Source organism: Cyphomyrmex costatus, unplaced genomic scaffold, assembly GCF_001594065.2.
Source record: "Cyphomyrmex costatus isolate MS0001 unplaced genomic scaffold, Ccosl1.0 scaffold639, whole genome shotgun sequence".
NCBI lineage: Eukaryota > Metazoa > Arthropoda > Insecta > Hymenoptera > Formicidae > Cyphomyrmex > Cyphomyrmex costatus.
Window position 1 is genome coordinate 124,961 of NW_017280199.1, and position 15,176 is coordinate 140,136.

Genomic DNA, 15,176 nt, shown 5'->3' on the forward strand with positions numbered 1-15,176 from the left:
GTCGTCGTCATCAGTCGTCACGACGACCAACAATCAACACAACACAGCTGTCACTATCGCTACACGCATCGTTGCACGTGCGCAGATACGCGTGACGTTGCTCGAATCTGTCAGATGATTTTCTATGTAATCGTGTTGCACATTAAAAAAAAAAAAAGAGAAATCATTCTCTGATCCGAAACATTAGTAACAGGTTTCAAACCTTGACGTCCTTATACGCAGATTTAAGAAGTGTTATTTATTGATCAGCGAGTTATAAAGAAGATATGCAAAGGAAACGGCAAGTTATAAAAGAATATATTTATCCTAATTGAATCGAAAAAAAAAGGAACATTATCATTCAAAGCGCATTAATTCTCAGCAAACACAAGTCATGCTCTATTATTTGGATTCTGGATAATAATTATCGGGCGATCTCTAATTGTGTTTTTAATTAATCATTGCTTACGACATCGGTAAATTTAGCAAGATAACGCAAGTACACGGATAATCTATTATATGTATTTTAAGAGTATATAAACTATGCACGAGAGTTCTGATAAGATAAATTTCCAAGTGTGTGAATATGTATCTATTACCTATATTTATTCGAATATTTACACAAAACTCAAATGTTTCTTTTTTATTATAATATTATAATTTAATCGCATTTAAAGATTACAATTGAATTATAATGTTTTTAAAATTAATAATTTAGAATTTATAATAATTTAAGTTTTATATAATAATTTATAATTTTTTATATTAGAATTTAAATTTTTCAGAAATATAAATTTTAATATTTAGAATAATAATTTAGAATTTTATAAATGTATATATATATATAAATAAGTTACACAATATTTTAATAATAAACTATTCATACTAAACAATAACTGAGGAAGTATCCGGAAAAATTGCATATATTTTTGCCAGAAAAACTCTTCGGTCACTAAATAAAACTCTATCATATGTTTTCATCCATTTTCTACGCAGTATTGTTACGGCTAATAAAAATAATACACACACACACACAGTATAATATTATATAATATAATATTAGACGATAACTGGATAGATATCTAGGAAAACTGCGTATTTCCACCAGAGAGCTGCAATAAAAGTACACAAACGTTCAAGATCGTTACTCAAGAAAATTTATTCCTAATCGCTAAATACATAATTGAATTTTACGAATATAAAAAAATCTTCCGTATAAAAGATAGGTATATGATAGTAAAGGTGTTATTGCGAGTAGATACTCCGGAGAAAAGATTTTCTCTCTTTCTCTCTCTCTCTCTCTTCCTTTTAACTCCGCAAAAGTTTCAAGATACGTCAGATAATGAAGAGTTATAAAGCATTTCCCGAGCGAGTTCTCTCTCGGTTTTCTTTAGCTGCATTATACGAATGCCTTGTAAATTTATGGAGCCTGCATACTTGCGCCTTACGAGCGCTTACGCGATCGAAAAGTGTGCGTGCGTTGCGGCCGCTCTTACCAAGGCCGCAACGTCGAACCGCTTCTTTTTCGGGCCCGATAGATAAACGCGATTTTCCACGATTTTTCCATTCCGATGCCGTATATCGCTTCGCCATCGAATTTCACGCATTGAAGAGTAAAGAGAATTTCAGGGAATTTTTATTTTGAGAACAGAGAACGGAGATACGTGATTCGGTCCAGCGTTTTTTCTCGAGGGGATTGGTCCGGCAGTACCATACGCTCCGACACTGCAAGGCCGACAGTGAGTTTCCTCATCGGCCAGCGACGCGACGATAATGATCCATGGATCCACATCCACAGCCTAGATCGCCATATTCCAGACGCTCAGTCACGTCACGAACGCGATTGCGCGCGTGTGTTACTCGATTAGCTGCTCAGATCGAAACAGCTCGAGAGAGAGAGAGAGAGTTCCTGTTTAGGCCTTTTTTTTGACGACGCTTCCTCTTTTAAGACCGGCGATAACTTTACGCATAGCAGTCCAACGGTGTTTATGCGGTGAGTCAACCAAAGTTATCGTTCGATGACTTTCTCGTAAGATTGTTGTAGCGTAACCGTATCTTTGGTCCTTACTGTGTCAAACATCATGGTGAATATAATATACATTACTGTTTACTATCGTAGTACATATATTATTGTAGTACTTATTTCAGAAGAGAAACGAGAAGGAAAAGATTACATTGCTTAATGACATAAATAACATCACGCTACATAATTGATGTTTCGCGGGAGTATCTACATTTGATTACTTTATAATGTTGAAGTTGATTCAAACTGTGATTGATCACCAAAAATTTTCGAACAAATTAGACAATACGCGCGCAAACATAACATATATTTTTCATTTAATGTTAAGTAAATTTTATAAGAGTTTTTTAATTAACATAGAATGATTAATTAATTAATTAACGCTTAGCAGCGATAACGATTAAGAATTTACTGTGTGTGTAAATATTTAGATAATGACGGAAAGTACACAAAATTATTACCTTTGAAAAATTTTATTTAAAAGATATTGATTTTAAATTTGTATAAAGAATATGATCAAAATAATATTTGTGACACTTTTTATGTACATACACATATATATATATATATATATATTCGTACATACAAGATCTTTCATAATTAGGTCACATCAAATAATAAGTGCAAAGAATAGAAGAAATGCGAAAAATGCAAATATCTAATAGGTGTATCGTTTTGACATAAATATTTATTGTATAAAGAAATAAACGCGTTATAGAATTAAAATTAGAAATTATATATTGTCATAATTAATAGATATGTGTTTGATATCATTTGTTGTTTATTTTTGATGATTTTGATTTAAAAATAAAATATCATGTAAAACATTTTTCTATAAATAATAATTTTTACGAATACTGATCCTTTTAAAGAAATCTTTTTATTTCTTATAATGCAGAAAAGGGTATACAATTTTTAACAAAAAGAAGTTTATTAAATTATTAATAATACTTTTTTATAAGCATTATTAATAATACTTGCAAACTTGTTCTTAAAAAGAAAAGAAACTAATGAATTTGTTTTATATAGATAAAAATAATTTAAAAGTAATTATTTTAACAAAGTTTTCTTTAAAAAGAGTTCTACTAAAAGAAATTATTTTTAAAGTCTTATTTTCGCAATTATTGTTGTAATTTTGACATTTACATAATCGTCGGAATGCAAAGGCACTACAAGTGCACTTTTACATTCCGCAATATACTGCAGATTGAGTGACATTTTTACGTTGTTGTTCGACGAGCATTTCTTATCGTTGGTTATCGAGTCATTAACGAAACGAATTATTATGAGGTTCTGAATTTTATCGCTTAACTAATGTCTTGATCTTTCTTGTTTAGTAAATGACTTTTAGTTCACCGCGTATGTTTGTCTAATTTTAAGAAGTAATAATGTTTCCTACAAGTAACTCTTTTTATTAAAATAATATAATTATAAGGCTCCGTAAGTATAAAACAGTATAAAAATATAATAAGGGCAAAGAGCCAGTAATATAAAAACTATTTTAATTCAAATAATCATAATATAAAAATTACATAAACAAAACAAAAATTTTTTTTGTTCTGTATTAATTTGTAACATTGAAAATGACCCGATCGGAGTCGAAACGTACGTTTGTTTTGTTTATGTAATTTTTATATTATGATTATTTGAATTAAAACAGTTTTTATTTTACTGGGCCCTTATTATATTTATATCCTTTTATTAAATTTAACTATATAAATTGCATTTCATAAATATATTTGTATTTTATCATTATTTTAAATTATTTTCTAAGATGTAAATTCCAAGTTGTAGCGGAAATCATTGATATCTTCCTTACGTTTGTAAATCGTGTTCCAGAAATAGTAAGCTTTATACGATCGTGACAAAAAGTTTTATCATTTATATTTATGAATACATATAATTTATTATTATTTTTTATTTATATATGTTTATCGAGTAATCGCGCTTTCATAAAAATCAAGCTGGTAAGATAACAAGACTGAAAAATAGATATGTTGGAAGACGCGAGAAATCGCACCGTACAATTAAAGATGAATCACGCGTAGTACATTCAGAGCCTCGTATTAATTACAAAGAATTACGTAAAAAGACGGACAGCGTCCATAGAACTTTAACTTACCCAGCAGTGCCGGGTTGAATTTTTTCCAGACCCTGGCTGCAGCGATTCTCAAAGAACCTTTCCTCCTCTCACATAATATAGGAATTTAAGACATATAGTGAATAAAACATTTAATAAAATAATCTTACATGGAAATTCTAAATGAAATGTAACAGAAGGAATTTATAAAAATACTATTTTGTTAAATCTTAAGATATCTTGCCACTTAATTTACATTTGTAAATATTTATTTAACTGTATGTTTTTTTTTTTATTTTTAACTTTCGTGTGTATCAAAATGTAAATCAATTCTTATGACTGGTTTCAAAGTAAGCAACATTTATATTATCTTAGTGAATAATAAATCAAATTTGAATCCAATTTAATACATTTTCTCGAGTTAAATTGTATAACTCCATTGTTTTAGTTAATTAACGATATATAGAGTAGTAGCGATTTATAGAAATGATTAAAGATAACTGTTACCCAAAAACTCTTGTACCCCAAAAAATTGGATACAATAATCTAACGAATTTAACAGTGAAAATATCTTTTTGTTACGTCAGGAATCAAAGAAGTATCATCGCTTTCTTCTCGACATGAGTAACGAAAGCAACAAGGGGCCGCCGAGTGCTATAACATTCGGCTTCTCAATATTGACACATTTTCTACTCGTGGCTCCAGTGATATATATCCTGGTGATTGCCTTTGGAAACTACAGTTTCTTCTCTTGGCATCCAATTTGTATGTCTGTTGGGGTAAGTAGAAAAAAAATAAAAGAAAACCTGTTAAATATTTCAAAAAAACCGAAACAGCCAATTTAATTTCTAGCCAATTCGTGTGTTGTTATATACGTCTTTTATCACGATAATAATTATTAATCAGTTAAAAATATGATGATTATACAACGCGTTTAATCTTTTCGTTCTAAGATTATATTAAGATTTAATATTTCTCCATCTCGTGGCGAAGGTCGGTCTTCTAATCACAGAGGCTGTCTTCAGCGTCTCCGGTGAAGCATACATCGCTTGGAAGCTACCCAGGCGTAACAGAGTGACAATACACTGGATTCTACACACAATTGGCCTGACCCTAATCGGGATCGGTTTTATTATCATCATCGTTAACAAAGTCAACCACAATAAATCTCATTTTGCAACACCTCACTCGCAGCTGGGCTTAACGACGATTATACTATCCTTCCTGACTGCCGCATTCGGAATCCTGGCGAACAACACCGTCTGGATATATCCACGCGTAAGGCCGGTGCTCGTCAAGGTCGCTCACGCTTGCGGTGGCATCAGTATAACTATTCTTTTATTGGCTACCCTCATCACCGGAATCTACACCCATTGGTGGTCCCACTCCGGTGGTACCAGCACCGGAAGAGACTTGATCTTCGCATCGCTATTCTTCGCGGGCTTCTTTATACTCTTGAAACCGATACTCGGCACCGTTTCGAGATGCAGAGTCGTATTCGGACCACCTTCGAGCGACTCGTAATGCCTGTCAACGAAGTCTGACAAAGATCGGAAAAAAGATTTAATTTCACGTCGAGAAGCGGACGAACGACGTAAAGTTGTAGTCCAGATGTAAAATGCTTATATTCAATCGATCGGTGAAAAATTAAATTACCTTCGAAATTATTAAACTGATTAAGTTTTGCTTGAACTAATGGTTATGAAGTTTAGTTTATGCGAACAGCTTAATTGTTCTCGACGCAACTCTTGTAAAATAACGGAAAGGTGAAAAGCCAAAGATTGTAGAATTAATCCCAGTTATTTGAATGTTATACCTTGTCTGTCTCTTCAGGAATATTGTTTATATGAACTGAAGAAGATGTTGTTATATTAGAAATTACATATAATTGTAGCAAAAATCTCGAGATCTGATGGCCATGTATATCAACTCTTTATTGCTGCACACGCAACATATGTTTATTACACATTACAAATTTACACGTATGCACACGCATGCATATGTAGGTATAGTTGTGGATGTGTTTGTAAAACATACATATACATATTTTTTATAACGCAATGTACATACATAATAACACAACATATTTATTTGATATTTCTCAATATCTTTATATACTAATTATACATATTTATATACTAATTATACATATATGATACATATATGTATAACTCACATATATATATATATATATATATATATATAGGTTAACACGCAATTATTATTCTAAACTACTGTTAATAACTTTCATCTTTTGAGAGAGAATCCAGTCTCTCTATTTTTTATTTTTTAAATAGACTATACTTAAATTATGCAATGTCAATACATGCATACGTTCTAATTTGTTATCTATTCAGAATATATGTATAATCATATCTATCTTTTTTTATATTGTATAAGTTTCTCTGCTACTGCTGTATATATATATATATTCATTCAAGGCATTATTTTATGCTGATTGTACGCTGTTCAGCATGTTCTACATTAAGATGCAATTAAAACATCATCTTTGATTCTAAAATAAAATTATTCTTTTTGCAGAAATATTTGTTCTAATGATATAACATTTATTCCGCCGTTATTTATGTAAAAAAAAAAATACTTTTTCTTCACGCTGATCCATCGCAAATACTTTTGAGAAAAGATTCGCTTTTTTATTAACTTTCTTTCATGAAGAAAAGAAGCTTCTCCTAAAGGAAAGCATCTTTTTCCTATCAGATGCAATTATAGGAGTACTAGGACACATTAATTTGTACTGTTCGCTCTACTAGTTGTTCGTAACGACATTAGAACCGTAACCATCACGAGATTTTTAAATATTCAGTATGACTGTAACGCAAAATGTAACTTTTACTTGTTCTGCTCGTTTCTTCCACAATTCTACTTTAAAAAATCTTTACTTTAATATTATCAAAAGATACAAAGTATATCATGTTATCTTCAACTCGGAGATTTGTTTGAAGAAAATAATTCTGAAGTAATTAATTTGATTACTCTCTGTCTTTCTGTCTGATTACACACTGATATGATGCCATCGTGTTATCACCGCGATATCACGATTCGTAATGTGTTACTGCACTTAATTTTACTTATTATTAGAGCAGTCAATCGTCTCATTTGGCCGACATAAGAACCAGTGACTAACATTACATTAATTGTTATTATTTCATACGGTGAGGTATACTTTTACTATCATTGTGTGGGAAGTCGCATCACATTGATTAACTAGTGCATGGTTTGACATTAAAGTTATTGAACATTTAACTGGCTTAGTGGAACATTTGCTGAGGAGGGAAACAGTCATATACGTATATCTAATGGCACTTTACAAGATAACATTTGCTCTATAACTTTTAAATTTTGCGATCTTAAAACATGGCTTACTAAAATATATTAGTATACATAAAATACATTACATTTTTCATTTTATCTTTTTTTTTTTGCTTCGTGCTCACTAATAATATCTCAGATACGTGACAGATATATATACGTTCAATTCGACCCAATGTACATTCGCAACGATTTAAAAATCATTTCGAGTCATTTACATTTACTATTATCCCTACCACTAAAATCTTTGAATTTCCTAATTTTGAAGTTATTTTTGATTCTCGTTATAAATAAAGGTCTTTTATATCCGATTTGTCTACTGTCAATTTATAGGCATTAAGCGACTTATAATCTGTTCAGCTCGTAAAAGATTCAAACAGGATAAAAATCTCAAAAATATCTCGCACTCAAAATGAAAGTGCGAAGATTAGTATATAATGACTTTCTGAAGTGGCGTATTACGCGGCAAAAGTGAAGTCTATTCCAAGCAAGACATGCTTGGAACAATTGGCATATAATATAGATATTCGCGTCTTCATATATGCAAAATTTCTTTCAGAGAACTAAGGCCACTCTTTTTACTTACAAAGTTTTCCATTTATCCGGAATCAAGTTTTCCTTGAAAAAGTTATCAAGATGTCAGCTGAGACACAAATCATCTACTAGATTATCAGCTTAAAATTGTCCAAGAAATACTTCCCATAAAAATAAAGGATCGCGATTTTTCCGTTACGAATTATTACTCATTAATAAGTCTGTACTTCCTTCTCCATAAATTATAACAGTCTCGCGATTTTCCTTGTAGCTACTTCTTATTATCGTCTTCTTCAGCATATCCAAAATGTCTAATCTATATTCCCTGAATATCTTTACACGTCAAAGAGATATGTATCTATAACATCTAATATCTAATCTCTTTAGACAATCTATAATCTATAAGACGTATCAACAGTATTTATCTACAATATATTTCTAGATTAGATATAGTTATATTTACAATATCATAAAATTGATATACACCGAGTATATCTCAACTTTTTTTTATCTATTCACACTGCCCACTTCTCTTTTTAATGTTTTGTTCTATTTGCGAAATATAATTATAAACGTGTTTTCACGCGTATATTTGTATTTTCTTTCACAATGAAAATGGTCCAATTTTCAGAAATAAATATTTTTTTATCGTGAAAAGTTTTTTCATATGTATACCTTTCATTATATTTAATAGACATAATAGATAAAATATTCACTCTCAAAAAATAATACTGTCTATATCACTCTTTTTACAATCCTCTTTCCAACTTCTTTTAAGTACTGTTTTAGGTACTATCTTTTAAGTACAGTTTTACATTTTTTTCGTAATATCTCATTAAAAATTTAGTATCAACAATTTATTTAAGCTCATCTGTCCATGTCACAAAATTACTCAATAAATGTTAGCTTCTTTTATCATAAAAGTTTGCAATCTTAATTTATCACAAAAAATAAAAGGTTTTTTTATAACTATTGATAGAATGTATATGTTAAAAAAATATATCCTTTTTTTTATTTCTTGAATGTAATCAGTCGCAAAGATCATATGCCCAATGAAAGTTATAAAATTTTTAATAAAACTAGAGTTTATAAAAATTCAAAATTTTATACTTGTAAATAGAATCGAATAATAAAAAACAATTTGCATTAGTCAATCGTGATTGACAAAATATAATTGCGGACATTATAAGAATGCTTATTCAAAATAAGCTGATTTTTTTATATTGGGCATTTTGTATATTCAGCGTGATTCTTTTTTATCATCATCGGATGTAAAACGAACGTCGCGTCAAACTTGCTGTGAGGTAATCAGATCAGTTTTACTAGAATTTTTAAGAATCGATGGTCCGGGAAGTTTCTGAGCAGATGAAATGACGCTGGGTGGTTGCACCATCATCGGTTGACCGTTCACTAAAATAATCGTATCTCGCACCGAGTCATATGGTCCTGGGGTTGCTTCAAGACATATTAACATTATAAAAATTATAGTTCAACGTTCAAAATCACTATTATTTAAATTAATAAGGAATCATTACCCAAAGAAGTCATCAAAGTTCTGGAAGGCGTCAAAGAATTTTGCGACGCTGGTCCCCACTTAGATGTTGGCTGCAACAACATTTTTATACGGTCCCATATGTTCTTTCTCTTATCCTTGCCCTTTTCTTTCTCCTCTTTTTGGCAAGATCCCTTTTCATCGAGCTCATCGTCGTCGTCGTCATCATCATCATCATCATCATCATCATCATCATCATTATCATCATCATCATCATCATAAGATGATCGCCGACGTCGTCCTTTTAGCTGATCCTATATTCATCATTTTTCGTATAGTATAACATTCGTCGACGTGCTATATTATTATAAATATTTAAAAGGAATGTCTCAACTTACTATGGCTAGTCCGACAATTACTAAAACAGGAAGCATACTAATAACCCAGCCTAATACGTCTGCCCATTTTGGATAAATGTAAGCTCCATACTTGAGTTGTTCGTACTCCACCCAGTTAAAACAAAGGATAAAGAACAATGCTGCGGGCGTAACGAGCTTCCACATCCATGTCCAGAATAATCTCCATAAACGGCCTCGAGGTCCGATCATCTGTTGAACATCGTCCAAAAAGCGATCCGCACCGTACACCCATGCCACGAGAATACATTCGCTTATGGCGATAAGCAAAACGGACCAATTTGCCGCGTATTTGTCCATTAATTGCAGCCAGTACATTCCAGCCTAAAGAGACAATGACAATTGTTGCAATAATAATATATTAAAAGTAAATTCTATGTATTAATGAAATAAAATTGTTGCGAAGACAACTTATTGTTAGACTTACGTTGGTCGTGAAAATGATACCACCAATATATCCGAACACCGCAACCCCTAGGACGACCCAGACTTTGTAGCTTCTTAATGACGGAACACCGTCAAGTATTGCCGTAGTAACGGTCTCCATGAGAGCGAATTGTGAATCGAGGCCCAAAGTGAGCAGCATGATGAAGAATAGCAGCGACCAGATGGGTGCGATCGGCAGACGAGCTACAACCTACGCATAGTCACGCAAAGAATCGTCGGTGATCCTGGAACATATACTCGAACGCCTACCAGTATAAATTGATGAGAAAACGTCATGTATCTTGTCTAACTATTCTGTTTTACACAAGAATGATGTTGGTATATTGATGGAAAAAATGTAAAATTGATTTCATCAATGCTTAAAATCAATAATCACCTCTGGATAAACCATAAAGGCCAGCCCAGCGCCTTCATCTACCACCGACGCCACTGGTACATCGAGCTCATGAGCAAGAAAGCCGATTACCGAGAAGATCACCAGGCCGGCAAAAAAGGAAGTTCCGATGTTGCTGATCGCCACAATTAAAGAGTCTTTATAGCAATTATTGGTGAACTTATTATAAGAACTCAAAGTAATCAAGCCGCCCCAGGCAGGACTCAAAGCGAAGAAAATCTGAACGGCAGCGTCTCCCCATACTTTGGCGGAGGTGAGTCTCCTCCAATCAGGAGTTAGGTAGAAAAGTATACCTTCGTTAGCACCAGAAAGTAAAATTCCGCGAATAAAAAGGGCAATCTATGAAAAAGAAATACATTTATTTAAAATACGCTAAATTAATCACATTACATTAAAAATGTGAACATACCAGAACAACATACGGAAAAAGAGCGGTGAAATATACGACTTTGCCTGAGCTTTGCACGCCTTTGCTCAAACAAAGGAACACAATGATCCACGCCAGGAAGAGGCTGATTGCTATGGACGGTCGAATCGATCCAGTTTCTTCGATTCCGCTGCTGATCCCCAAAACATGATTGCTAGACACAAAGAAATATTTTGCTTCTTATTTCTTATTTAAAATTATTACTCCTCACACAATATAGTTCAAGACAGAAGAAAAATTCAAATTCAATATAATGATGCAAATTACTTTCAAACTAAAATTAAAATTTTTTTCATCAAAATAAAAGATTAAATTTTTAATTATTGAAACTTATAAAGTTATTAAATTATTAAATTAACGATGAAACCTGTAATAATAGACGAACAAAACGCAATTAAAAAAACATGTCGATCTATATGGCGTATGTTTTTTACTGAAAATATTCCTCGGCTGGTGGTTTTCTGATAGCGCCGGTTATATTCTCGATGAACAGACCCATCGCAGTCATTTGAGTTGAATTCAGGCATTTTCCTTTGAAATAAGAAGCGTTTTGAGAGACACAAGCCTCGGCAGCATCCGGCATGAAGCAATCCTCGGTGCTCCACTCCTTCTCGCATTTGCTCCAAGGTAACTCCCAACCACCTGCGCAAAGAACTTAAATAATTCTTGGAAAAAAAACAGTAATTTTTATTTTTAATATACCTTTACTCGCAAACAGTGTTACACGTAAATATATCTTCAAATTTATTATTTTTAATTATTTATTACTTACAGATTTATTACTTTTTCATTGCAATCAATAAATCAGATTATGCACAGAATATCCTGCGTATTGACATTATTATTTACCATTGACTGAGGCAAACATGTAATACAACGTCCAGGCGATGATTAAATTATAATAAAGCATGACAACGGAACTAACGAGAACCATTCCATATCCTAAGCCACGAAGAAGAGGACAAAACTGTTTATAAGCCGCCACCGGTCCGAGACTAGCGTATTGTCCTGCAGAATAAAAAAACAATATCCATATATATTTATATATCTCACGATAGCGCAAGTATCACGGATCTCAAGGTGTGTTCTATTGATTTATCTCGTTAATCACCTAAGGAAAGTTCCATGAACATAAGAGGCAATCCGGCGATGATAAGCATCACGGTGAACGGTATCAGGAAAGCACCGCCGCCGTTCGAGTAGCAAAGATACGGAAATCTCCAGACATTTCCGAGACCTACGCTGTATCCTAGAAGAGACAATAGAAAATCGAATTTCCCTGTCCAGGTTCCGCGTTCCGGATGTTCGTCTTCGCCATCACCCTGCAAGGGTGCTTGACTATTCGCTACTGAATACTTGTCCTCGTTCTAAAAGGAATCGACGCGACTATATTTTAATTATACTTAACAATTTTAAACGCTTTTACATGTTATATTTAGTCGTGCATATTATGTAATGAGAAGTATTTATTAAATTAATGTGAACTTTGCTTACATCCCAGTCCACGTAAGGACGTAATCTTGAAGATGTTTCTTCCATTCTCGAAGCATATATAGTCTCCGTGATATTAATTATTTCTTCGTTTTTTCATGGTTATCGCGAGTTATAAAGTTCAATGTGAATTATTAATTTTCTGAGCGGACTTTTTACTCATCCATTCCTTGTCCTGTATACAAGTTTATTTCATTGATTAATATTTTGTTACTGATTATGTTACTGACTTATTTTTATTATCTATCATTGAACATAAAAGCCTATCTTCTTTCATCGTAAAAAGTATAAGGAAGCACGCTCTTCATTACGAGTGTTACGTTCCATTTTCCATCATCTCTATTGAAAATTCACTGTACACTGCTAAACAATTATACGTCACGCTCTAATTGTGTTATTATCACGTTAAAATTACGTCATGTAAACGCACGCTCATTCATGCAATCAAACAATTGATCGTACAAATGTAAATAGTAAAATCTTTTTCTTTGATTGAATAAAAAAAATTATATTTTCGTAATTTAATATTCATTTATTTTTATATTTTTGTCTTATTCGCCAAAGAAAAATAAACTACAAATAGGATTTAATATTTAAAGAAGGATAATGTATCACTAAAATTGCTAAAGTATATTTATGTAAACCAGTTGTTATAATCGGATACATTTTAAATCAAGAGTAAATCTTATAAAAAAAAGAATTATCGAATTTTAACTGATTTGTAATTGATTTATGACTTTTAAATTAGCTTGCGATAATTACAATAAATAATCACACGCTTAGCATCGTTTATCTTCGATTTAGCATAGAATGTGTCAGTACAGTAACATATGTATTATGTATAGATACTAAAAAAATATCAATAAGAAAAAATATGCAAGAATATAAAAAATAAGAAAAGCTTTGCATATGTCAAACATGCACACTAATTAAAAATACAATTATATAAAAAAAAACATGTAAGTATCTCTTGTTTATATTGTTTTTCTTTCTGTTTAATAGTATATCAAAAACTCTTTAACAACGACGAAAGACTTCTATACGTTTCCCAATGTAAGTCAATTTACTGTGTGAGTTAAAGTTTAAATTCACTAATTCTAATCGTACAATTTACATTTCTTTTGTCATTTTCTAATTCCAATTGTGGATTAAAAAATCACTTTAACATTAAAATTAAACAATTGACTAATATAAAATTTAACAAATTAATCATAAATCTATGAATCCCGATGTGAGATAACGCTTATCATGTCTTTATCATCTAAAATCACGTACGTTCATATATACGTCCACTTGAGTGTCTCGAGTACGCTGAGAACAGAGTATGTACCGTCTGTTATTAGCTGATGACTGTCTACAGCATTGACCTACCTGTCAGCCTTGACAGTATAGCTCGCCAAGGTCAGACTTCCACTGTCACTAGATTTCAAGGTCGATGAACGATAGATAGTATCCGAAAGAAAGAACACAAGAAGAAAATGAAGAAAAGTTTGAGACCGGAAAGAAAAGAAGACAAAAGGCCAGAGACAAATAGAGATAAATGTATATGAAAGACTGATCGAGCAGCGCGAGAGCGATCCGTGCCCGGGCAGCTGACCGGCCTGTCTGTCTGATTATAGGAAAGCTTTTGGTACATGCGGCCCTCTTCGCCTCTCCGGAGAGCTCGACCCTACTCGACACTCTCTCCCCGTTCTCTTGTTTCCTCTCTCCCTTTCCCTCTCTCTTTTTCTCGCCCCCGCATCAGGAAACCGAGACCTGTCGAGCCTCGACCTCCACTCCGGATCGATCGATATTACTGCTCCTGCGAGCTGCTGTGCTCTGCTCTAAACCTTTGCATCCTCTCTCTCACTTTGGCCACCCTCTCGGTGTCTCACGATTGGCCCAGGGTAGGTATTTGCATCTATATCCATGTGGGAGGCATAGAAGTGAAATCAAGATTTTCTGACATCACTTTTGACATGATTTTCAATCGCTTCCATCATCTATGACATTTTCAGACTTTCTTTAGACATTTTCCATTAATATTATAGTAATAAGAATATATATAATACACAAAAGAGAAGATTAAAAACACTTCTTAAGGTTTAAAGGTTGAGTTTTAATTTCCTGCCAATGTAAAATAAGGATTTTATTAAGTTTTTCGACGACGTAATAAATATATAATAATCATGATTGGAAAAATGATCATCAATTATCGATTAAAAATTGTAATTGTTAATCGTTCGTTTGACTAAAATCTAGGCAACTCCAGGAAAAGTACATAATGAAAAGAAAACAGCGCAATTTAGTTTCCATTAATTACTTTACGTAACGCCCGCGCGGTACTGGAAATAATTTACTTTAATTTCTCACAGAAAGACGATGTCGCATTGATTTCCGATGAGTAATTGTCATCAATAAAACCTGCTTGTTCTCCCGAACAATGAGCAATGAGAACTTTCTTGCGTGCAAATTGATACTCTCGCAATTCATCTCTTTTCACGCGTTACTTTCACATCAATGCGCGTAGAAAATTGTCTTCCATTGATTTGATACTTGTTTAAACAAAGGCGACCCGACAGTA

At 32.6% G+C, this 15,176-nt stretch overlaps 2 protein-coding genes across 2 annotated transcripts; one reads left to right on the forward strand and one right to left on the reverse strand.

Moving 5' to 3' along the window:
• Positions 1–1,833: 1,833 nt before the first annotated feature.
• On the forward strand, positions 1,834–6,160 carry LOC108779887 (cytochrome b561 domain-containing protein 2). The gene is made up of 3 exons (XM_018547419.1): positions 1,834–1,972; positions 4,670–4,861; positions 5,076–6,160. The coding sequence occupies exons 2-3, from the start codon at positions 4,703–4,705 to the stop codon at positions 5,604–5,606; spliced, it is 690 nt and encodes a 229-aa protein (XP_018402921.1). The 5' UTR covers positions 1,834–1,972; positions 4,670–4,702; the 3' UTR covers positions 5,607–6,160.
• A 3,016-nt stretch (positions 6,161–9,176) lies between these two features.
• On the reverse strand, positions 9,177–12,661 carry LOC108779873 (sodium- and chloride-dependent glycine transporter 1). The gene is made up of 10 exons (XM_018547394.1): positions 12,617–12,661; positions 12,234–12,489; positions 11,972–12,130; positions 11,557–11,764; positions 11,105–11,276; positions 10,678–11,034; positions 10,282–10,491; positions 9,837–10,178; positions 9,482–9,752; positions 9,177–9,401 (listed from the first exon to the last, which is right to left on the reverse strand). Exons 1-10 carry the CDS (start codon positions 12,659–12,661, stop codon positions 9,235–9,237), a joined length of 2,187 nt encoding a protein of 728 aa, XP_018402896.1. The 3' UTR covers positions 9,177–9,234.
• Positions 12,662–15,176: the final 2,515 nt, after the last annotated feature.

Bases quoted from the DNA above. Each gene is read 5' to 3' on its own strand.
- LOC108779887 (XM_018547419.1), top strand. From the start codon at position 4,703: ATGAGTAACGAAAGCAACAAGGGGCCGCCGAGTGCTATAACATTCGGC. The intron at 4,862-5,075 runs GTAAGTAGAAAA...CTCGTGGCGAAG, and splicing joins CAATTTGTATGTCTGTTGGG to GTCGGTCTTCTAATCACAGA.
- LOC108779873 (XM_018547394.1), bottom strand. From the start codon at position 12,661: ATGGAAGAAACATCTTCAAGATTACGTCCTTACGTGGACTGGGAT. The intron at 11,277-11,556 runs GTAAAAAACATA...CTTTGTGTCTAG, and splicing joins CCAGCCGAGGAATATTTTCA to CAATCATGTTTTGGGGATCA. The intron at 9,402-9,481 runs GTAATGATTCCT...TATGTCTTGAAG, and splicing joins AACTTTGATGACTTCTTTGG to CAACCCCAGGACCATATGAC.